Source organism: Haliotis rufescens, unplaced genomic scaffold, assembly GCF_023055435.1.
Source record: "Haliotis rufescens isolate VD_foot unplaced genomic scaffold, xgHalRufe1.0.p SCAF_85, whole genome shotgun sequence".
NCBI lineage: Eukaryota > Metazoa > Mollusca > Gastropoda > Lepetellida > Haliotidae > Haliotis > Haliotis rufescens.
Window position 1 is genome coordinate 1,355,602 of NW_025964378.1, and position 26,660 is coordinate 1,382,261.

Genomic DNA, 26,660 nt, shown 5'->3' on the forward strand with positions numbered 1-26,660 from the left:
TCAATGCTGATTATTCATAAACTTAATGCTTCGTACGATAGGCCTTTGGCCTCTTCAGTGCTGAATAAAGATTGAAAATACATCAATCAATCAAAGATAAAGGTAACTTTATGCATCAAAGTTCTTGAGAATTAGTTCATGTTTTGTTCTTAGACTAACATTTCAACCATCGATTGTGTTCACATGTAGAAAGACCGCCTTCGTGGTCTAGTGGTAGAGCGTCCGCCCGGAGAGCGGAAGGTCCAGGGTTCGATCCACGGCCGCGTCATACCAAAAGACGTTAAAAGATGGTACTTGTTGTCACCCTGTCTGGCGCTCGGCATTAAGGGGCTAAAACAAGGACTGGTCGGCTCGGGGTCAGTATACTGTGTCTGAGTGGGGTATTCATGTTAAACTGCGGCATGGTATCTCAGTGAGCTAGCACTTTAAATCGGCATCAGTCCGGACGAGTACAGGCAGCCACACAAACACACACACGTACGTATAAGTGCAATAATCTTGGACGCGACATTAAACCCCATTTCACATCACCTCACCTCACATGTAGACTCAAACTGGTAATCTAAAAACGTGTATACAGACAACAACAACTGTATTAGAAACAACAAACTCTGTAGAGACTCTTGTCTCCCATCCTTTGTTTGGTATGATTATGTCTTATAATTATTTTAGGATGGAAGGTACTGTTACCAAATAAAATATGCTGAAATATCAATTCAGTATGACCATATATATATTTCATAATATATTTTTTAATGTAACCCTCCTTACATTAAAGATAACTATTTAAAGAATATAGTACTTAAAGACATTGCAACAAACCGAATAATCAGGGGGGAGACTTTATACTGAGGGGGGCGCGAAATATATCCGCCCGGGGGAGATTTTATTTCAGAACAGAGTCTCCGGGGGAGAATCTGTACCGGTATAAAATCTCCGGGGGGAGAATTTGTACGAGGGAGTTTATACCAGGAGTTTATACCAGGACACCGGCTCAGACATTCACATCCCGTGCCATTCGTGACTATTAGTGACCATTCGTTTCATCCCGGCACAAGCCGCTGTATGGTGAACATTATTTCGATAAAAAAACCTATTGCTTTTCGAGAAAGAAAATTCTAAGAATAACTTTTTCATGCTGCTGGCGTTCGGAGCGACAAGAAGTGCGACTCGACATTGGCTGTTGGGTGTTGGCCCTGAACTTTAGTTCCCTTAGAATTGGGACACCACTGGCGTGTTTCGAACACGTCACGAGAAGACGGAGAGCGATGTTAGTGTTGTAAAGTCGTCTGGATGATTAAAATCATACTCACCAAATTCACACAAACCAATGAAGCTATTTTTAGATATCACACATGCATTCGTAACTATTCATCATAATTGTGACATTCTAATATATTTTTTAACTATTTCAATTTGTATTTCTTGAGACATTTTAAGTCGCATCTGTGCTTTCTCTTTCTCATAAGCAGGGGGGCACGGATGGCCCAGTCGTCTGAGGCGCCACAAATCGCCAGAAATCTATGATCGAGGGTTCGAATCTCGGTGCGTCGTGATTATGTTTCTGGGTTTGTCAGCTCCTTACCCGTATTCGTGGGCATCACTGAAGTGATAAAGGTGTGAGACCTGCATCACTTCGGGATTTCCTCCCATGTTAAGCTGGAACGCCGTGATATAACTGTAATATGGTTCAATTCGGCGTTAAAACACAAATGAATCACTCATTAAAAGAATATATTGTTTTGAATATCAAAATACAGCTAAAGGATAAAAAAAATATGTCAGGGTTCCCCCTAAATGCAGTAGCGTGGTGGTATGCTGTGGTAGCACAGTGGTCATAACACTGATACTTATCTCACTGAACACAGTGGTTAACCCATGCCCTGTTCGATGTGCGCCAGTCGTGATGTGCAGGAAGTTGTTTTGATGGTGTTTCTTGCATTCAGCCATTTTGATTACAAGTGGACCAGCCGCCTCGCGATAAATATACGACGTGTTAGCTCAGCCGAAGTAGGACATTCCACGAAGGGTTTCACGAACTGAGTCAACACTAAACAGTGCTGCTAACGGTAACTGCAATTTATACTCCTATTGTAACGAGTCCCCTTTCTTACTGTTATTACGATGCGTATGTTTCAAACTTTTCTGAAATAAAACCCTCACGGTTCAGGAGATTTTCACTTTGCTATGAACTCCTGAGCTGATTATGCAGTATCAGCGGGTGACGCAGATCATCAAAGAAACTCAGCATCCATGTAGACTCCGGGATATGTGAACACTGTTTGATCGTTACCTCTATATTTGTATGGTTTCTTTTATAAAGCAGCTTTGCTCAAATGGGTGAAATGGAAGGAAATAGAAACTTTAAATCATATTTTGTTGTGAAATAGTTATACTCGATCAGGGGACACGGGTGGCCCAGTCGCCTAAGGCGCCGCGATTCGCTGTGCAGAGTTGCGTCCCTTGGGCACGCCAAAAAACCTATGATTGTGGGTTCGAATCCCGGTTCGCCCCGATTATGTTTCTAGGTTTGTCAGCACCATGCCCGTGCTCGTGGGTTTCACCAAAGTGGTAAACGTCTGAGACCTGCATCACTTCGGGCTTTCCTCCCACATTAAGCTGACACGCCGTGATATAACTGTAATACTGTTAAAAGCGGCGTTAAATCCAACTAACTCACTCACTCACTTCATAGGCTCAATGGATAAAATTAGATTGTCAACCTTGATATTTTTGTCGAAACATGACGTCAAATGAATCGGTTATATGTTGTTTTTTATACGTCAACATAATAAGTATGCTTTAAAAGGGTGGGTCCCCTGCTCTGCACCACCCCCTATAAATTTGACGCTCTTTGAAATTTTCATAGAAAGGCCATGCTCGATTGTACCTCCAAAGTTACTAAATGCAGACACCAAATGCTGGAACTGCTGTAATATTGACCACATGAAGGGAAGGAGGACTATTGAAATGCTTTAGACATCCTCCTGTCACTCTGGACCTTTATACATAGATCTAAACGGACGATAAGGCTGGAGGGAATTGAGACGATAAGGCTGAAGAGAATTGAGAATTCTCAGTCAATTATCAATGATCAGTCTTGAAAGCATGTGCCCTTAAACTTACATAACTCTGTTTCTCATTGACCAATTAGCTTAGGGCTCCTATTAGGTGACTAATATTCTGTCTTCTATATATTTACTGTTTCCGATCACGACATTTGCAATGCTGGTTAATTATGTCTTGGTCTGAGGTGAGGTGAAATTGGGTTTAACGTCGCTGAGATACAGCACAGTTTAACATGAATACCACACTCAGACACAGTATTGAGAATTGACTATGAAGGATATCTGATCATGAGAATTTAATCACAATTCGCCATTAACTTGAGTTTTCATAATTTTATTTTGGTTTGCAATATGTTTTACTCCCTCAATCTATTGGGTAACCACTGAGTGTACCTTTCTTAAGAAATAATTCTTCATAAAATGCTGTTTCAGGTGACTACATAATTGCGTCTTTCAACGTGTTGTCATGTCGCATAGGCTCACAACAGCAATATTCATATCTAAGTTGCAATCGGCGCGATGACAGTGCTTTAACGTTACTGCAGTACAGGCTTGTTTGTCAGCATGTGCAGGGGATGCTTGAACTCAGTCAGAAAATACATTTACTGTAAAGCCATTCCAGGACGCAAACTTAAAAGTGAGTGAGTGAATTATTTCTTAAGAATGGTTCACTCATTGGTTTTACGCCGCTTTTAGCTATATTCGAGCAATATCACGGCGGGGACACCAGAAATGGGCTTCACACATTGTACCCATGTCGGGAATCGAACCCGGGTTTTCGGCGTGACGAACGAACGCTTTAACCACTTGGCTACCCGATTGCTTACTTACGCATAGCGTTGATACATTTTAGGGGGATCTGAGTAATGGATACTTTTCTCACGTATTTCAGGTATATATGCAACTAATCCTGAGCTCAGAGTCCATGTTGAAACATGGAGTTTCTAAATCTGTAGCGCTATGAATGATTTGTGCAAGGGAACACTAGTAAAACACCGACAATCGGGGGGAGCTCCACTTTCTATACTGCTGTTGGAGACGTCACAAATTCATTTTTTCCGATATGTGTTTATCTGGCAATTTCACTTGGAAAGGCGCTGTCTTGAAATTTTATTTTCTGGTCTATCACTTTTCATGACTGTGGGGTTGGTTTACAGGCCGCCGGTCGCATGGCAGAAGTAATATAAAATAAATAAGAGAAAATAATGTTTTATTTGGAAATTCTTTTCACATCAGAGTGAACAAATAAATTATTAATTAGAACTCGTCGCATTGTTGCCTCATCACAAATGTGTATAAAAGGCGTAAAGTTCAGTTAATGTTACAATTAGGAAGCGGTAACCAAGTTATATCTGTCGTAGAAGTTCAACCTGATACATGTACGTCTTGAATTGAACACAAGTCCGTCCGCGAGTCCATAACATTTTATTGTAAGCTCTTGTCTGTAAGTGCTTAGTGTTTAACGCTCAGATCCAAACACGTAGTACCTCATCAGCAATCTACATGTCTCTAGTGCAGTGGTCGTCCGGAAGATCTTACACTTGACAACGTATCGGACAACTAACGAGTGAACGCCTGACCTGTGACCTCGTTACCGGCGTCAGTAACATTTTCGTAGTTAAAAATGTGAATTCTACAAAATATACTCTAAAGGAGCCAAGAACAATAATTTCTATTAATGCTTACTTTCATGGATAGAATGGAGGCAATCTAGGCTTGTCAAATCGTTCTAGACTTGAGCTGAATTCCTTTCAAATTTATTCTCTATGGTCTGGGAGACATACAAGGGCGTCAGTGTCGCATGGAGAACTGACGTGTGGGGAGAATCCCGCTGGGTCAGTGTTATCGGATATGTTGTGGAGTTTCGGGTTTGGGCTGTTTGCTGAATAGAACAAGTGCTCACGAACAAGGGCACAATGTAGAGATTAAAGCATTACCACCTCACACAAGTCTGTTTATATCAGATATGTTATTGTGATTTGAAATCTCTTTTTGAACAATTGCGAGTTATTGTATACTCTGTATTCTTTTGTTATGGTAGAATATATATTTTCTATGGTGTTTTTTTTTAACTATCCACAAATAATGAGAACTACAATGTAAACATCTATCTGGAGATATACAATACTACTACTGAAGGGAATATATGAAAAATGGGACTAATCGACTAATATTTCTTTCTTAAACACTGCCCGTTACAGGCATTCTAATCATTATATTATACTTTATATAGTTTAAAAGTTTAGAAATATTGCATTTCAAATAATGGCAAATTGTGTATCTTCCTACATTATAATTTCTGCAATAAAACATTAACATCAGAAAGTGATATAAATGAATATGAACCATACTGTGATAAATGAATTATCAATTTCGTATTATGAATTAAATAAACTGAAATATGATTGTACAAACACATTATTTTGATCTGATCGTGTGAGTAGGTAACCAGAGATCGAGGCAACTCACTAACGTAACCATTTGTGAAAAATCTAATATTCAAAGTGAGGGATTTAAACATGTGCATTGAATGACAGACAAGAAATCAACGCAATGATTAAACTATGGATCAAAATATTTTGTAAATGAAACTAAATATATAGAAAATAAAAGTTTAATTTCTCATTGTTGGAAGGTGTTTCATAATAGTTTAGGTTTGATTGTTTGTTGTTAAATGCCGCACTCAGCAATATACCAGCTATATGACGGTGGTTTGTAAATAATCAAGTCTGGGCCAGACAATCCAGTTATTGACATCAAGAGCATCTATCTACGCAACTGGAGATACGATGACCTGCATCAACCAAGTCAGCGAGCCTGACCACCCGATTATGTTAGTCGCCTTCGAACAAACATGGGTTGTTGAAGGCCTATTCTAACCCGGATCTTCACGGGTAATTTTTTAATAATAAGGTACCATGAAATTCTGTATATGTCCATAATAACTGTGTATAAGTAGATGGATAATATCCATACACGCCAATTAAATGGGTTAGACTGCATACGGTTCAGAGAGGAGCTCTTTTACAAGTTCATATTTCAGGACATGTATTTGGTATTCATAATAACTCAAAATGGCGAGAAAACGGTACTAGCATCACAGATACCAATGATACATTTTTGAACATGAGATACATATAATTACTTTAAAGTTAAAACATGTATCTAAATAGTAAATTAGAAGGATTATAAATATACACTTCAGACATTTTACGTATCCTTTTTCGTTTGGAGAGAGAAGTAGTGACAGTAGTGACTGGTATCTGATGGGTGAAAACAGCTGTCGTGTCGCTGTCTCAGATGGCTCAAATTTCATAGCTCAAAGGTCACGGCGGCGATACAGAGCGTGAAGTAGTTTGTCTCACAGTCCCTGAACCAGATTATTTTCCCTTCCGCCTCACTGTAATGCTTTAGCCCCAAATGAAACAAGCCTAGATGTTAAACAGGTTCAGGCTGAAATTACCATCTCACTGGGGCGCCTTTTAAATTTTAATACAGTATCTCGATTTAATCGAAATACTATATTTTCAGAGACTAAGCGTTAGTCTACCGTGAAGTACAACTATCCAAAAGATCCTATGCATTTCTATATGTCTTCAGACAGACTCTTCATGTTCCTATCGATGTATATGAAAAAGCCAAATGAATTAAATATTACAGCACTGGTGAATAGGTTATATGTGCATGTCAGCGTCGATCCTACAATATCCTTTTGCGCAAAATACATATAGTAATACTACGCAAATCTATGTCCAGATGTATACATCAGTTTCATCTCGTGATCTTTATTCGTGCTTTTAGCTCTTTCCTACAGGAGATTATTGGTTGTTACATCACACCAAGTCCCCAACCCCACGTCTGCATGTATCAATACTCATACCTGCCACATCCTCAACCACTGTACTTACTTACACAATCATCTAACTACATTTTCGCCAACCCTCGTATTACAACGCTTGCACGCACGCACGCACGCACGCACAAACCGCATTCATCTTTCCCAACCATATTCCTACAACCATCTCATTGTGTCGACGTCAGTCATCATGGATCCATGCGCATTGCTTATATACATTCATCCTCCCTCCCTTCCCCAAAATCCATCGATATATAACTATATCCGCCCTCTAGTATCGGTATTCGTGCTTAAATACATACACCCTCCTACCATTCCCCTACACCCATCGCAGTATAACTATAACTAACCTTCATGCATCCGCACTCATTTTCACATTGCATTGCATGCATCGAATTACACGTTTGAAATATCGTAAATATTTTACAATATGTACATATTAATATCAGCAACCGAGATTATTATAACACAATAGATTTCAGCCGCCAAAACATCACAGAAAGGGCAGCCTGGAATTTTACAATGGCATCAGAATGCACTAAAAATTTAAACTGGTCAGGAGGAGAGAGTTGCGGAAAATTACGATAAACTACAGTTACAGATCTCCATTACGAATATCTAAAGTGTGAATATAGATCACAGCTTGCTATAATGTGTACTTCATACCTACAGATTTAGCAATTTCCTTAGCTATAAAAGTTATGTCTAAATGCTCATGTAGACAAAGACCCAAATCTTTATAGGCACGACCATATTATATTCTACGCAAATATCTCCGCATATAAAAACAAAGCTAGATTGAGTCTTTGAAGGGCATTAAGAAGTGATACACATAAGGAAGAAAATGTATGGATGTCGACGTCTTTATTATGAGGAACACAACGTTTCGGAGTATATTCTTTTTCCCTCATTAGATGAATAAATGCTATTGATAGAGAACATATATATGTACCTGTAAGAACAACAAAAGTAAAAAGATAGCAAAGGAGGAAACGAAAGAAGGGAAGCCGACGGATAATTGGCGCTAATTACCCCGGCCTTCCGTTTGCCCATTGTCCATTGCCCATGACCAATCATTCATAAGTTGAGTTTTGGCTTTAATTTGTCCACTGATAATCAACCATCCACGTCTATTATCTCAACTAAAAAGTACTAAAAAGTACGAGAATTTGTACTTTACTGAGAAAGTGTTATCCAAATATAACATTTGTTACAGTTGACCACTTTCTTAATCTTTGTGTGTTCAAAGCTTTCGGCCGTGGGAGCCGTACTCTTTTTCACTTGTCAGAGGGGTACGCAAAGTAATTGATCTGGACTAACAGTTGTCCGACTTTTAGTTTTGGTGGAAGCCTCGGTGGCTGGGCTAGATCGCTGACTTTGTGTGCTGGCGACTGGGTGCCTCACTCACAGTGTGGGTCCAAATCCCGGACGGGACTCAACCCAAAACAGTACGAGAATCTGTACTTTACTAAGAAGGTGTTATCTCAGTTATAACATTTGTTGTCAAGAAAGCACAATATTCGGCGTATTTGGATGGGTAATAATATCACAGTCATTTACCGATATTGATGACGACTTGGAGGAGTTTCGTAACGCACATCTACTCAATTCAGGGATTGGTAACTCAAAATGTATGTGCGTGCGTGCGTGCGTGCGTGCGTGCGTGCGTGTGTGTGTGTGTGTGTCCGTGTCTGTCTGTGTGAATGTGGGCCTGTTGGACCTTGAGCGGGATGGTAGTTTCAGTTGGATATGCATGTTGCATGTAACTATGATCTTCTTAAGATAGAGAATGCTCCTCTTAAATTTCAATGGAGCTACTTGTTTCTTTCAAAACTATTCAGTTTTAGAGACTAAGCATTAGTCTCAATAGACATCACCAGTTTGGAATTTGAAACTAATCTGTTTACAGCAACAGGACACTCCTTAAGTATCATGAACAAATGAGAAAGTGGTATCCCGTCAGTTACGCGAACGAATCTTAAAACTATGAATAAACATTAAAATAAGCAATATCGGAAATATATATATATGCATATAATATCAGGCAATATGCATCAAGTTCACCTTCTACAAAAATAAGTTTTAAAAGCCCGTTGATATTCGTTTGCGTATTTGACGATTATATAACTTGCGAAAGTGTAAATCCTTTTCCTATACTCAGACTTTCCTGAGCCTTGCTCTTTCCTAATTATTTTGACTAAAATTATTACCGTTATCATTGTATAAGTTAATGGGAAAAGCGCGCTGATACATTACGTGCCATAAATTTAACCGACATTGTACGATTCCGAACTGATCACCAGACTGTGTTTATGAATCATTGTCAAATAGTTGTGACATTAAATCTTGGGAACAATACGCGAAATCGCGCATGCACAGAACGGAAAATTTGAACAAGGCATTCAACAATCCGCATGGGCAGAAAGATTGATTTCAGTACTTCCGCTAAGCGCTTCGAGTACAGCGTCAAACTCGGGCCTGGATTCTAACACGAGAGAACTGACCAATGAAATCTGAGAAGTAGAAATACCGAAAGACGCTGTTGCTTGATTGACAATGTCAATCAAAAAGGGAAGAGCTTGATGATGTAGTTCTCTCCCAGTAAATTCCGATGTCAAATAACGACGTTATTTGGACGGAAAAACGATGGTTTGAAAGCCTCCAAATAACTTCGTTTTTCTGTCCAATGACCTTATACGAAAAAAACGACGTTTAAGTGTTTGCAGTGTAACGAGTCTATGCATGGTCCAATCAAAATCGCGCAACGAAATCGAAATCCGGTTCGTAAACTGTCGTGCAGATTGCAGGATTTGCAAAGCATGTGCACCGCCAACTCGTTGTCAACAGACATTTTACAAACCTTTTCATGCTTTTAATCAAGGTGCTCACGTGACTTGTTTGCACTTCGCGATGTAAGTCCCGTTTTGTCACAATATAGACCTTGATTATCGATCAGATCGTCTTGACTGGGCGCGCCATTTTGTTTCAAACAAATGCAAGTGATGGAATCTAATTGGTCCACAGGAGAGGCTAATTAGGGACATAACTTGTAATAACCACTGGTGGCGCTACGATTGAGCCCAGGAATTCCAGCCTAGTCAGTTAACTCTCTTGCCTCGGGAAGATGCTTAAATATGGAAAGTGTTTTCTCGCCTATTGACATCAACCAAGTCGATTTGACCGCTAGTCTACCTTTTGTCCCAGAGACTTATCACTGGCTTGGTACAAATGTTAGACGAATAAAATAGAAACTGTTTCGGCCGAGACAGTGTAACTGCTTCCCCAAGCCACCTACCCCAACCCATCCAACCCCTGTAGCTGAAAAATATCTGATCTCGTGACAAAATCCAAGGCCCTCCCCAGATTATCAAATGGTTGGTCCCCGATTATCAACACTGAATTCGAAAATTGATGCCTTGAAATATTTTTAGCCAGAGTTACTTCCTTTAGTACATATGTTTGTGCATACATAGTTACAGTCCTTGATCCGTGTTGTTTTACTTTATGCATAGTGTCTCCAGTGGGGACACATTTTCTCAGAACCTACAAAGTTACATGAATGGAATTTTGCAAGCTCATCTAAGAGATACTTATCAAGACAGTTCGAAACTTGGTGCCACAGAAGGGCCCTTTTGTGTGTTTTAATTTCACATTTGATATTTTTTTCTGATGACGTAAAGCGACCCTAGTGCCTCTCCATTTTATATCTGTATAGGACTCTTTTTCTTACAGTTAACATTTTTATTTACAGCTATATGAACAAACAAAATTCTAATGTGCCCAAAGACGGGGGGTAGTGATAATGCTCCTTTCTTGTTCAGATATGGACCTGCCTCTTACCAATTGGGATCACAACTTAAAAATCATTATGGATGTTGTCAAAGAAAATCCCAAAATGACGCAATAGAGAAGAGGAACCTGTTAAATGTCTTTCAAATAGGGTTTGGTCAGAGCGGGATGTTGTAATTGGTAGAATGCACAAACTGACAAAGAGTCAGCAGAATTGGAATAAATCAGTTCTGTCCCAGCTGTCATCCAAGTCTAGGTACCCTACAAGAAAAGTTTGCAGTTGTTCCCAGAGACTAGGCTACCCATGATGTGATCCGATTGATTTCTCAGTTGGCTACACGAAATTTGTACACCGTCTCTGAGTGGGCTACATGGAATATAGTTGCCCACTCCTTAACCAATCAGCTTATATTTTAATGTAAGGTAACATAATATCCATTATGAATGAAACAAAACACAATATTGTGTCGTTTTCCCCATGTAAATGATACATGTAGAAGAAACCATCGTAGCAGGAACTGTGTTAAAATGCATGTAGTAAAATTTACAAGTACAGCTTTTACGAAGACATTGAGTGGTGAGTGACCTAAAATCGGGAGTCGAACCCAGGTCTTCGGCGTGACGAGTGAACGCTTTAATTACTCGGCTACCCAACCGCCCCCGAAGATAAGTGGACGTTCATGTATTCATGTAGAGCCCCAACTCCTGTTCGCTTGTACTGCGCTCAATTCTAACCACTTGAAGAAGATTAGGTTGTTTACTATTGTGAGCAGTGTTTAGGATTGTATTTGGATGTGTTGGTAAACTGTCTCTACTCTAACCCTTGGAGTGAAGTCACAAGTTTTAAATCAACATCACAAAGAGGACACAGTCATCGCAAGTTTATGTGGTGTTATGTTGTTTTAGTTGGACTTAGTAGTAGTTACTTGCTACCACGGGAGATGTACGCTGTATATTTTTAATATCTCTTGTTGCTGAGATATCTTTCACCATTTTGCTTGGCCTCTTTCCCTATCAGCAACTTGTGAAGTACAAATGTTCACATCTAACCCAAGAGATTCTATTTTAGACTCCATTTGACAATGTCAATAAATAACCGTCTAAATATCAAATTTTTTTGCTGTGGCAAATATCAGTTGGTGTAAGTCGAGAATGGTTCATGTTCACTAATGATCAATTTACATTCTATACAAGAAAAGCCCGACTTAATGCTTTAATTCATGACAGTATACAAATGCTATCACCAGAGATGTATTAAATATCTGTTGAAATTGTTATCAATGTCTAATTACACATATCCAAATAAAAATGACAGCAAGTTAATTGTTCTCCTGAAAACACACGGGCACGTATGGTACAAGTCACAACAGGGAATTGCATCGGACATCATTCTTGTCACTGTTGCGTCAAAGTTCTAAATGTCCTCCTTTTGTCTACCATAAAACGTTTTAAGAGCTTTACTGAGGACTTGTAACCTTGGTCCAGCAGTTTCTTGGCAAGAGTTATGTGAAGCCCTTTGAAATCATGGTAGAAAGGTTGTGAAATGTAAACACCAAAGGCAGGAGCTGCTTTAATATCGCTCGAAATAAAGGGAAAGTGAATTGGAAAGTTGAAGTCATCCCTCTTGTCATACAGTCCTGTGGAGAGTGTTTTGTCACTCTGAATCTTTATGCATGGATCTTAATATGAAACAGATGAGGCGTTCTCACTTGTCTCCTTTTTCTAGTTCAGCAGGGTAAATCAGTGAAGTAAATGAATAGAAGGGAATTCTCTGTTTGATGGTTATTGAAGGTGAGGTGTAATTGGGTTTAACGTCGCGTCCAAGATTATTGCACTTATATAGCGACGTGCATGTACGTGTATGTGTTTGTGTGGCTGCTTGTACTAGGAGCTGATGCCGATTTATAGTGCTAGCTCACTGAGATACCATGCCGCAGTTTAACATGAATACCCCACTCAGACACAGTATACTGACTCCGAGACGACCAGTCCTTGTTTTAGCCCCTTAATGCCGAGCGCCAGACAGGGTAACAACAAGTACCATATTTTAACGTCTTTTGGTATGACGCGGCCGGGGATCGAACCCCGGACCTTCCGCTCTCCGGGCGGACGCTCTACCACTAGCTCTGATAGTTATTGAACGATATCAGAACATCTATATACCTGAAGCAAATAGGTATCCTAAGGCTTGCTATCTGATGTTATATCAGTTAGATGGGGCTGGTAGAGCCACATGGGCAACTAGAATAAAATATCTGTTGAACAGACTTGGATTTGGTCTAGTTTGGTATGAACAGGGTGTTGGTTACATAACCCATTTCCTTAGAATTTGTAGGGAAAGGTTGCAGGATTGTTGGAAACAAACATGGGCACTATCTATAAGTGAAACAAGTAAGCTTTATAATTATTCTATTATCAAATCAGTGTTGGAGACTGAAAGGTATTTGCACAATATGAAGAGTAAAAGTTTAAGAATTGTTCTTAGTCGATTCAGATGTGGTAACCACAAACTGGCTGTTGAAATTGGGCGGTGGGGAGGTGTTGCTAGAGAGGATAGAGTATGTAAATATTGTTTTGATAATCTGAGTGTATCAATTGTGGAGGATGAAGTTCATTTTATTACATCATGTTACTTGTATAACAAATTCAGAAATATGCTTTTGCCAAGTATTTGTACTAGTAATCTTTGTACTCTCGACAAATTTGAGAAAGTTATGACAGATAATTCTTTGTCAGAATCTTTAGCACTTTATATTGTTAAATGCACGCAGGCAAGGCAGGTTTATCTCATAGGTTAAAGGGAGACAACTCTATATACAGTTTACGAATGCTTCACCTCCTCTTGATGATTATAGTAGATCTCTTCTTAATGATTGTAATTTTTGTTTGTAACTTAAAATTGTTATGACTTGATTATATACACATGTACTCTGGGCTGGAAGCCTTTATTACAGAATAAAAGAGTCTTGAAGTCTTGAAGTCTTGAAGCAATGTTATCTTCAGATCAGTGCAATCATTTAAACGTGGGTTTTAAATGTAAAAAGATTATTGTTCTCTTACAGTTATAATTATGACAAAAAGTAGGGGAAAATATTTTACTTTTTAAATAACTTGGTCAGGAGATTATAATCAACAAAAGTGATATTCAAAAGTAACAGGTAGACTATGTCTTATCAAGAATATAAATCACTTCTAGCAGTTGTGTAATATTTATATACATTCAAGGTTCGTGAATACAGGCGACTTTTATGTTAATTAAGAATTGATGAACTGACACTTATGATACATGTTGGAAGACGACCTGGTGTTGCTCGTTGTAATCAACTCCATAAATTGTGTATGAAGGAATAATTGAAGATAATGAGTGCCACTTTATATTGGTTTGCCCATGTTTGACTGCCTTAAGATCAAAATATATTTTTATGAACTATACAAGGTTTGTGAGAGGCGCTCTTGTATTTAGAAATGTTCATGTAAAAGATACGGCATCCATCTCTCATAGTAACATCAATCGTGCTGAATTTATGGACATGGGCCTATGGTGATTATACCTTATAAGGATATTGAGTATATGCACATAAAATATAAAGATAGATCGATTCCAATTCGACTTAATCATTTTTACTTGTTTTCAGACAAAAATGGCAGTATTTGGATCATGGTTTGGACGTGAAGTAGATCAGGATCATGTTGACTCCATCAACGGCTTCTGGACAGTCCTTCTATTGGTCGTGTGTTCTGTCGGATCATTCGCCTTACGTTACATCACTACACCCATTAGTTGTTGGTGCCCTGCTGAATTCACAAGCTCTATGATCTCTTACACACAGGAATCGTGTTTTCTGAAGGACATGTATTATAACAAATCAATGTCTGTTAATAATGACGACGAAACAAAACCTCCCTCTGTTCCCTCCTTCCACCTCTGGATACCCCTCATACTCTTCTTCCAAGCCCTCGCCTTCAAAGTACCAAACATCTTCTGGAACAGCTGCAAGCACTTGCTCACTCTTAATATGGAGGAAACTGTCGAGTCCCTGAAGAGTGTACAACTGACCAGTCCGGAGAATCGCCAGGCCAGTTTCAGTGATGCAGCCCGGGTATTTGGAAGTCTTCTTAGAAGAAATCGATTCTTTCTGGCTCTGTTGTACCTATTTGTGAAGCTCCTCTCATGTATTAATCTCATAGCTCAGTTTATGTTCCTGACGACTTACTTTAGACAATACCTAGCAATCAGGGTTGGGTCCTATGCTGATTTTGATATTGACTCCATCATAAAACCATTACTTGTAAAAGATATATATTGCCATGTTCAAGTTCAGTTCCTGCAGAATACCCAGATATTTTCAGTTCAGTGTACTCTGCAAATCACCGAAATCTATGAGAAGATGTTCATATTCCTGTGGTACTGGGTCTTCCTTCTGGCTATCATCACAATCCTAAATCTTGTCCTGTGGGCAGGATTTCTCTTCCTACCGTTCCTAAGAGATGGCAGGATAGCTGCCCACGTCAACGCTTCCAAAGGAGCTCGCCCTAACGAACCCGCTGTAACACGATTCATCAGCAGTTTCCTCGGAATCGATGGTGTGTTTATCCTGTCTATGATCTGCCGGAATTCCAGCGAGTTAGTTGCAGCAGATCTTACCCAACATTTGTACCAGGTGTTTCAGGAGAAGGAACGGGAATGGCAAAACCAGCGCAACCTCTACACAGGAGAAACGGAAGGTGGCGCTGTCGTAACCGGAGCAACAGGAACCATAGCAGCGTTACCAATGAGGACGCTACCACATTGTGCCGAAAGCCCGGAGAAAGCGCCTACTATGTGAGAGTAGTGCTTATGTATCGTGCATGGAACTCGAAAAAATCGTGCATTTGTGAATAACGTTTTCGTGTTTCGGTATTTCTCGTGGCTATTCAACATAGTTGGTATTCCTGTCAGCTCTAAGTTGAAATCTAGATTTGTTTTTCTCCAAGAATTCACTTGATTACCGCGTCATGTTATATATGCATCTCCTTATATAAATATATTTATGTGTCCTTATATTCACTATTTATTAGTTTAGATGCTGAATTACAAGTACCAGACTCTGATGTGCAGTTTGCCGTTATTTCTTTGTGTCGACGTTGTGTTTTATATTTCTGCTCCTTCCCAATGTTTTGTTTGCATGGCCTGACAGGCTCAAACTGATATGAAGACAATCAGGTAGCTTGCAAATTGGAGCCATTTCCCTTTTACTAACTTGCATTTACTGTTCGGTGCTCATTTTGGACAGGCCTTAAAAACTTCTCGAATTGCTTTGACGACCTTCTCAATAATCTTGAACCCCATTCACCTCACTTCACCTAATTCTAGCCAGGCCCAGAAACTTGTCTCGTACGTGAACAGTCATTTTTAAGTTTGATCCTTCAGCTCCGCTTTCCATGTATATTTTTATCCAATGTCAGTAACGTATTGAACAATAAACACATACATGTAAATGCAAACCATGTTTTGACAGTTCTTAGTGGAAAAGGTAGACCTAGTTGTTTCGTTAGTCGTTAATTTATTAACACTGGTAAATAGTTAGATTGATTAATTTGCATATTTCATGTTTGCGATACCCTCACTGTATGTCGGTTTAGTCAGACGACATGGTAGAGAAGGTCGATCATGGTAAATACACTAATTTTAGGGCTCCATATATGTATATATGATTATATTCGTTGCCTAACCTGTATATACTTTCTGTTAGGCAATATATTCTAAGTTAGTGTAGGATGCAAACAGTATTTTGTCCAAACACTGCTGCTATTAGGTTTCTTAGGTCACGTGACCTTCCACCATTGCACGTACACGCTTTGGGCATAGTACTAGATCTAATATATATAGATATTGAAGTTTGTAAAATGACAATATAAACTATCTCCCTGGTTGTTGCACACGTTGTTGGTTATCCCCTCTGTACCATTGAGGATATCAATTTAACTTTCACCCGTAGGGACCCGGGGAAGATAAACAAGAATGTGTCCCTATTGCTGGTCGTAAAAGGCAAACAAACTGTATAGCCAGTTTGCCGTGTGCTGCGACCCTGTGTCGGCAGAGGAAGGGATTCTGGTGGTTGAGGGCGACGGAACCGGTAATAGTGCTCCTTAGTCCAACACACCACTTTGACCCTAACTTTGCCAAGACGGGCGGGATAATGGGCCTGGAATGTCATGCCCTGTGCAAACACTTTTTCGCACAACCGGTTTCTACTCAAAATGTCTTTTATATCTGTATCAATCTATAAAAACTTGCTTAGAGCCCTTGCCCAGAAGGCGGTGGCTCAAGGGCCAATCAGGTGATGACGTCCGTATTCTGTACGTCTCCAATTGATTGTCATGGGCCGAACCAGCCTGACCTTTAGTTTGGTATATAGTTATGACTTTTTGCGTCAAATTTGCTGGAACATACCATCTCTTTATCCTCGGTCTTTGCAGCTTGGAAATCCACTGCACTATAAGTCTTTGTAGACAGTCCATAGTGGGTGGGGGAAAGGGGTGCTGAATCTCTTTCCTTTCGACATGGCTTCTCAACACCCTGGTTCAAAATGAAGACATATAGTTTCCAAAAATACCTCGTCTGACGAGAATACATCAATTCGATCTATTGGCCACGCTTTTTGGTAATTGAAACGTGTGACAAAGAACCAATGAATCTCAATCCTTTTGCAATTTCCAAAGGGTTCGCTGGTATCTGCGGAGAGGTTTTAAATGTTACTCTATTCAACATAAAAGAGTTTGTCAACATCAAGGTTGCTGTTTCTGAGCATCACACATTGTGTAAGGGCATTGTCTGCGACAGAGGATGCTGCCTGTCCGACATGACCGAAGAACAAATTTTCAAAGAACTTGTCAAACAATCAGTCACAGCTGTGAAGCGGTTTCTGTAAAGAAGAACGGTGTGTTAAACTGAACAAATGACCAACGCCTTCACTTTCTCTCGTTCAAAGATTCCAAATTCGATTAAAGCTGGTTATTGTAGCATTGGAGTAGAGGTGTATATCCCCAATCTACTCGCGTGACATTTTCCTGTGGAAGCACCGCCATGAATCCACAAAATATAATACAATGGAATTGCAGACGTCTTAAGACGAATTTTAATGAAAATTCAGCTTTTTGTCTCCAAGAAACATATCTAAAAATGCAGATTTTTTTTATATCCGTCAGTGCAGTTCTTACAACATAATCCTGTTCCACTCAACACTACTCTACAATCTGTTGCTGCCAGTGTTACTTTCAACATAGTGCTTACACTGTGGTCACTGTGTCTTCCACCTTCCTTAACTCTCTGTCAATCAGATCTTCAGACTTTGTACGATCAGCTCCCTAAGTTCTGTATCATCATGGGCGTTTTAAACGGTCATGATCCCCTATAGAGGAGTACTGATACAAATAATGAGGGAAAGGTCCTTGAAGATTTTATCTCAAACAATGATTTATGCATCTTCAATGATGGTTATGACACATATCTGCATCCTGCCACTGGCACATACTCAGGACTAGACCTTTTAGTGACAGATTCAAATATAGTAAATGAATTCGAATGGTTGGTCAATGATACTTACAACTGTTAATCCGTCTGACGAACCACCTTCAAAAAGGTGGAACTTTACAGATCATTTCGATCAATATCAGGGCGTCCCTCAAGGCAGCATACTATATGCCACACTTTTCAGCATCAAAATTAATAGTCTCACTAAAGTATTAAACAATAACGTTGATGGTTCACTTTTTGTGGACGATTTCAACATTTCTTGTCCAGGTAAGAATATGAATACAATAGAAAGACAGCTACAGCTCTGTCTAAGCAAATTTCCAAAAATGGGCGAACGAAAACGGCTTCAAATTTTCAAACTGTATTCACTTTTGTCGTAAATACAAACCTCATAAAGATCCATATTTATTTTGGAGTTCGACACTCCAGCTTGATAATGGTGTAAGAACCTACATCGAAACGTTGCTATTTGCAATAGTGAGTGAGTGAGTGAGTGAGTTTGGTTTAACACCACTTTTAAAGGTATTCCAGTTATATCGTTGCGTGTCAGCTTAATATGGGAGGAAAGTCCAAGTGATGCAGCTCTCAGACGTTTACCACTTCGGTGAAACCCACGAGCACGGGTATGGTGTTGACAAACCTAGAAACATTATCGGGGCGAACCCACAATCATGGGTTTCTGTCGTGCCAAAGGAACGCAACTCTGCACAGCCAATTGCGGTGCCAACTGCCCCTGCTATATGCAATAAACCAGAAGTGGTTGTATCACATCTTTATGACCAGTGAAGGTTGCTGGGACTAATTCTTATCCCCTTGGTATTATTGTCAGGAAGGGGCGGTCGGGTAGCCTAGTGGTTAAAGCGTTCGCTCGTCACGCCGAAGACCTGGGTTCGATTCCCGACATTGGTACAATATGTGAAGACCACTTCTGGTGTCCCCCGCCGTGATATTGCTGAAGTATTGCTTTTTTATTTAAAAGCAGCGTAAAACCATACTCACTCACTTATTGTCAGGAAGTTTGGTATGTCTGTTCAGATTGGTTGACCCAAACTCTGCAGTGTTGGTTTATCATCAACATCAATACAGTTCATTTGTTTGGTCATAGATATGAGACTGGAATTACTTGCAAATTGAGCATCATACACGATCTATATTTGCCATGCCACAACCACTATGAATGATGGCATGGTCGACAGTCCTCTAAGGCACTTTTTTTGGCTATGCAGAGTTGTGTCCCATATGTGTTCCTGGATTCAATGATTGTAGGTTGGAATCCCAGTCTCACCCTGATAATGATGTTTGGATTGTCAGCGCAAAATTTCATGGGTTTCACCAAAATAGAATTAAGCCATGCAACACTCTTTTTCCTCCACATAAAGCTGATAAACTGTGATTAATTGAAGTTAATCATATATTTTTTTATATTTGAAAATGAAAAAAAAAAATATGATGGTATGGACATTTTTTTGCTTTACAGATAGATACATGTTCTAAATGTTTACAGAACACACCTTGTTAAAATGTATTTGGGATATAAAAAAAATGACACATTGTCTTACTCTTTCAAATAGTTATCCATCACCAGCAATGATGTAACAATCATGAATATTATCATAATGCTTGGCAGAAGTTGAATTTCGAGGCAAGACTTCAATGGAGCAAGCGAAGGACCACCTTCGTATAATTATAGAAGCTTCTGTAAAATCTCCCAACGAACCGGACTGGACTATCCTGCAATGTATATAGAGGTCTCCGGCTATCCTGTGTTCAGTAACAAGTTAACAACCTCGTCGGACAAACATTCTTTAATAAAATATATGGCCATTTATAAACAAAAGTTTATGTTTGTTTCTTTGTCGTTTAACGCCACATTCAGCAATCTGTAAATAAAAGTGACAAAACCCTTTCAATCTCTGCTAAAAGCAGAGTTGTTTGTATGATTATAGCATGATGTGTTTATCAATCACTATGAAATAGACGTGATACCAGGGCCCACTTGCACAAAACGATCTTAGTGCTAAGGCTATTGTAAGCCTATGTTAAAGTATGGGAGTTAAGATCGTCTTAGCACTAAGATCGCTTTGTGCAAGCGGGCTAAAAAGGTGAGCGTATCCTATCCAACTGATGACACCCATTGCAAAACACATACAAAGGCAAGTCAATTGTTCACCTGAATAAAAGACGGGAACTTATGGTACAAGTCAAAATAGGGAATTGTCGCACACCCTAGTGGGGACTCGGAAGAAAAATGTGTCACCAGCACCCCATCCGAATGGGGGCCCAAGCGGCGACCAAATTGAGCAACCCTTGACCATCCGGGTTAGAATTGTTCTTCAGCAAACTGACCCATGCTTGTCGTAAGAGGCAAGTAACGAGATCGGATGGTCAGGCTCCGTGACTTGGACGGTGCATGTCATCGTATCCCAACTGCATGGGTCGATGCTCGTCATGTCAGTCACTGGATTATTTGGTCCAGACTAGATTTTTTTCACAGACCGCAATCATATAGTTGGAATAAGGCTGAGTGCAGCGTTAAACAACAAACAAACTGTTGCAACACTCACACAGAATTAGTGCAACACAACGCAATACATTTTAAAACTTATCCTATCTCACTCTATGCATTTCATCCTTCTTCTACCGATCCCTTGTGTGGAAACGTCCTTGAACGAAGTTTCCAGCTTCTTAGCTTCTGTATGCCCAAGCACCCCTGCATCACCATGGCGACCGCCCCAGCAATCAGGTCATGCAGCCGAATCTCGTGCAGCCTGCTGACCTCGATCTGGCCACTTGACCTCTGTCTCATCATTCTCTTTCTCTTCGCCTCGCTGTGGAGACGTGCTTTTGGGGAGAGAATATTTAGGCCTTTCTTCTTCTCAAAATGACTGGAGTTTGGGGCACTTCTTTCGTTTAAGATATGAGCAAGGATCAAGCAAAACGGCCAGCTTGCAAGAAGTGTCGCCACATATCCACATCGTGGATCCTCACAAATTATGCTGTCATTGTTGGGGCGTCCGTCAGCCAGGTTTACAGTGTCGGAATGCACTCATCTGTCCCAGGAGGCATTCACTGTCTCTTAAGAAATGCCAGAAGAGAGGCATTGATCAGTGGGTGAGTTGGGTTTAACGTCAGCACCATACCCGTGCTCATGGGTTTCGCCGAAGTGGTAAACGTCTGAGACCTGCATCACTTCGGGCTTTCCTCCCACATTAAGCTAACACACCGTAATGTAAATGGAATACCGTTAAAGGCGGTGTTAAACCCAACTCACTCACTCACACTCCCTCTCAGTGGAAGAAGATACAGTATCAGAAAGCTTTTCACACGACGAAGTTACCGCCGTGATCCACCCACTACGACGAACTCCCAATCAACATATACGTCGGACACACGTATGGTGCTTGCAGTAAATTGAAACCCGTCTACTCGGCTCTAGAAGTCAGGTAGGGAAAACGCCGACAGGACATAGAAAGGAAGATCGACATCGAGGCAAGGGTCGATATTAAGAGTCGACTTCGAGGGGTTGACATTCTACAGACAGTTTGACATCTAACAAGCATCAACATTCTACAAAGAAGTCGACACCGAAGAAGGGTCGACACTCTAAGGGTCGGATCGATGTTCCAAATGTCGACATTCTTCACAGAGTCGACATTCCACATATCAATATGACAAGGGTCGACATTCCAAGATCGATAAGGGTCGACATTCATCCAGTCATTGATCTCGATATAGATCTGACAATACTCTCCATTCTACAGATTGACATTATGAGGGTCGACTTTCAGATCTCTCTCCTCAAGGTCGATCGTCTATAGAGCACACTTTGACATCGAACCAAGGAGGAGATTATTCTGATTCAGATGACTACCACTCTACAGATCGATTGTATGGACATGAACACAGAGAAGTTCTCGCTCTACAGATCGACATTGTCACCTCGAATGATCGTGTTCGTTCGACTCAGGTTCTCAACGTCATCTGTCTCGACACTACGAACATGGAAGAGACTAGATATCGAATGGAATTGACATCAATCCATGTCAGCGATACTAGCCCATGCATTTCTACCCTTATCCGACTACGAATTGATATGGAGACCATCGAAATCGACCCTACATCGACGACCCTTTGACGCCGGATTTCTATCAATACACTGCTCCTCCTCATCGACATCAAGATCGACATCGACATGAGGATTGACGTCAAGAGCGAGGTCAAACCTCCTCTCAGTCACGTTCTTAGTCTCCATTGGAGATGCATACAGAGCGATCTCAAGACAAGTCGCACTCCCCGGTCGTGACGCTTCCCTCACAACCTCTGGTGATGAACGCTACTATCAGTACAGCTCCCTCAGTATTGAATCCCCTACCGACTTCATAGGATCACACAGAACAACTATCTGAACAGATTGTATCGCTACTCCAATCCCTATTTACAGGCAGTTTCGTACAGGTAGACCTGTCCTTAATCCTCACCTGGATAGGGGATACCCTTAACCTTACCTGGGGCACATCAGTGATAGACATTTACTCAGGTTTCATGATAACAACAAATGCGACTCATCCCATCACTCTACCCCCAACCAAATTGGTCACTTCACCTGAGCTGGATGGGCTTATCGCGTCTATCGACCCAAAGTGAATCTCGGCTACATCTGTCGTAGATAAGGAGCTAGCCCATTGGGACCTCACAATTAGGCGGACCCTACCTTTACTATCCACTATATAGTCAGCTACAGAAACGACAGGCATGTCTGTGACTCATGCCAAGACTTCGGAGGAAGCATATATAAGAGGCACCATCAGCCTTATGCAGAGCAAGTTTCAGGACGTGATCGAACTGGTTACTCATCAGATAACAATGATGAGACGTATTACTGCCCGTGGGAAGAACACCACAAGGTATGACTGTACAAGATGCCCGACCATCCTACTCCACATCACAGTTACACCAGCCTGTCAGCTCCAAGAAAGAGAATGATGGCAGATTGAGGTCAGCATGCTGCACGAGATTCGGTTGCATGACCTGATTGCTGGGGCGGTCGCTTTGGTGACGCAGGGATGTTTGTGCACATAGAAGCTTAGAAGCTGGAAACTTTGTTCAAGGACGTTTCCAAATATGGGATGGGAAGAAGGAGGATGAAATGCGTAGATCAAGAAAGGATAATTATTATAGGTATACAATTTATTGTAAAATTTACAATAACATTAGTAATAATAATAGTAATAGGCCTTCTATATTGCGCATACTTCCACACCACTCAGGGGCTCAAAGCACTGTTATTACCCTGGTCACTGGGTCTATGTGCACTCAAGAATCATTCTTAGCTCCCTGGGGAGCATACAACCCAAGCTGCATGTTAAGCGATAGAAGGTTAACAACCATATTGCCGTCTCATCCTACCTGAAGAGAAAGGTAATTGCCAAGTTGAAAATCCAGTTTGTATGAATAATCTAAGGTTTTTAGAATGCAATTTTACCTTTTAACATTCTCCGTTGACAGCTGCCCACAGCGCAGAAGGAAATATACACAAGACCACGTCTGATGTGTTTTAAGAAACAACGATAATAGATACAAGAGAAGCAAAATAGGATCGTTTATCCAATATTGGATATGTTAAATAATATCAAAGAAATTCAGGGATTCCTTTAGAAGAAGACAATTATGCAGTTGTGTAAATAATATTGCAAATAAACTACACGTGCAAAACAAAAAGAGTAAAGACCCTGTGTTACTTCGAATAGTCCCAAATCATGTGCATGAATGTATAATAACAACACAGCACATGATGAAATAGTTAAATACTACTGATTATCGAAACATAGAGTGGTAATGTCTGGATGCACTGCATTGCCGAATCACACAGACTTGCACGTTGATGATACAGGCAAGTATGAGTGTGAACGATCTGCACTCCCTGGGCATGTTCAGCGAGGCTACTGTCCAGTTGTGTACATACACTGAACGCGGCTGCGCTGACAACCTCATCTTCCCGAGGCAAGAGAGTTAAATGAAGTCCAGTTTCACACCCTTGCCGAACTAGGCTGGAATTCCTGGGCTCGATCGTAGCGCCACCAGTGGCTATTACCAGTTTTGTCCCTTCTAAGCCTCTCCTATGGACCAATCAGATGCCACCTCTCGTATCACTTGCATTTGCTTCAAACAAAATGGCGGCGCCAAGTCAGGACGATCTGTTCGATAATCAAGATCTATGTTGTGCTAAAACGGGTCTTATATCGCGAAATGCATCAAATCACAAGAACACCTTGATTAAGAACATGAAAAGATTTTGAAAATATCTGTTGACAACGAGGCGGCGGTGCACATGCTTTACAAATACTGCAATCGACCGAAATCTGCATGGCAGTTTACGAACCAGATTTCGAATTCGTTGCGTAATTTTGATTGGACTATGCATCGACTCGTTAATCCAGCCAAATTGTACTCCATTATATCAGCCAAGTTCGGCAAGGGTGGAAACTGGAATTTTATAGTCAGTTAACTCTTTTGCCTCGGGAAGATGTGACAACCTGGACCAGAGTTAATACCACCTGTGGATGCTCTTCGTGTGTTCACTGCTTGATGTGGGTCCCAACACCAGTGGGTCCCGGTATGTTCATATATTTCAGCTCACGTGACGAATAGTGGGGTATCTGCGAGTTGTTGATTTTGTTGGGGCCCGCAGTCAGCCAGGGCAGCAGTAGACTCTCCCGATCAGTGAATGATCATAATTCACACGTGACCATAAAACGACAACACTTAGAAAAGGATGTCAAGCCACGGCAATCATGTTGGTGGTAGAAATTCAAAGCAGATAAAGCATTGCACCATGCATGAATTGAAACGTTCAGGTTACACCAAAGGGTGGCAGTAGAATAAATTACTTATATAACCATAATCTCTGAAAACAACAAACAGAATTTTTGGATAAAAACGGTATGAGTCGAATATAGTGACGAGTCACGAAAGTTTCACCTGTAGGTAACAGGGATAATTAAGAATAACATTGATAAGTTCCCACAGCATGATATATAGAGTTGAGGCTAAAATTGTGCAATTTGGGTTAAAAGCACCAAACTTGGCACACTTATACATTGAACCATTCCGAACATTTTTGGATGTGGATCCACCTTAGCAGAGCCCCCTGGTGGTAGAATACTGCAGTATGAAATGATCTATGACTGAACTAGGTGAAGCGCACGTAAAATATCAAATAATTGTAGGAGGGTCACGTGAGAATCTCATGGTTCGTGCATATCGCATCTTGCAGACGGATTTGAAAAGCGTAATTCATGATTGTAATGCCAAGCCTCAAAGGGATGATTTTAAACTCACGTTAAAATAATTGATGTAATAACATGGTGTTAAAACAAGAAAGTTTCCTAAAATGTAACCGAACTGTGTCGTAGCTAATAAAGTAATCTACGTTTATAACGAACACGTTTGTCCCCAACTGACGGATATAACTGATTTAGGGTCCCGTCCATCTCCTGTATATAGCCTGTATATGTGCCTATAACGAACTACGGCTTTAACGAACTAAAATTAATGGTCCCTTTTAGTTCGTTATAACCGTAGTTTACTGTATTGTATGAATATTATAAATTATACCGTAAAGCAGAGTATGCGTTACAATCTGCTAACAGACGGGTTCACTATTTGATAACTCGAATTAATCAGTATGACATTTTATTTACATACAATACGGAATCGACATTTTACACTAATTCTTCCAGAATTATCAATAACAAAATTCCATTTCAATATATTCTGATTTTCGAGTGAACACGTATCATGCCCATTGTATTTCCAAACAACATTATCTAACCGAGACGTTGACGAGGACTCGAGCCGCAGGGAAGAACATGAAGCGTGATCACTCGTTTTTTCTACAAATCAAAGTGAATACGCAATTATTTTAAGTACTGGATAACCTGCCCTCGAGAACGATGCAATACCAATGCTCTATTGCTGCGCGAAGTGTCAGTAGCGGGGAAAGCCGAGTGAACCAACATGGACCTCTGTGGACGCACGGTATTTGCTTCATATGGGATCTTACGAACTGATACTTTAAATAACACTTACACAGTGTTCAATAAATATTCATTATGCTACGCGTGCTCAAGTTGGAATACCCATGCAAATTCATCACCTTATATCGACCCTTTCCCTTTGTTAATAGACGGTCATCATTCCTGGTGAGGCTCTACGTCCTGTCTGGTCAGCGTAACCTGACTTAGAAATAGTCTGCTGAGAATATTAAAAATAGCATGCAAGGAGAAGGTGATCGTTGGGAATCAAATTGACTGTCCCCATAATATAGATGTTATTCCACATTTGTTAAAGTTAGTGTAAAGGAATAGAAAACACGTCTAAGCCTATTTTCTATGGCTCGAATATGTTATGCATATAAAATCCTCCATATTGT

The 26,660-nt window shown here is 40.3% G+C and overlaps 1 protein-coding gene across 1 annotated transcript; it reads left to right on the plus strand.

The window, feature by feature from the left end:
* The first annotated feature begins 1,906 nt into the window (after positions 1–1,906).
* LOC125377270 (innexin-19-like) lies at positions 1,907–16,057 on the plus strand. Its single transcript, XM_048390178.1, has 2 exons — positions 1,907–2,069; positions 14,349–16,057. Exon 2 carries the CDS (start codon positions 14,355–14,357, stop codon positions 15,537–15,539), a length of 1,185 nt encoding a protein of 394 aa, XP_048246135.1. The 5' UTR covers positions 1,907–2,069; positions 14,349–14,354; the 3' UTR covers positions 15,540–16,057.
* Positions 16,058–26,660: the final 10,603 nt, after the last annotated feature.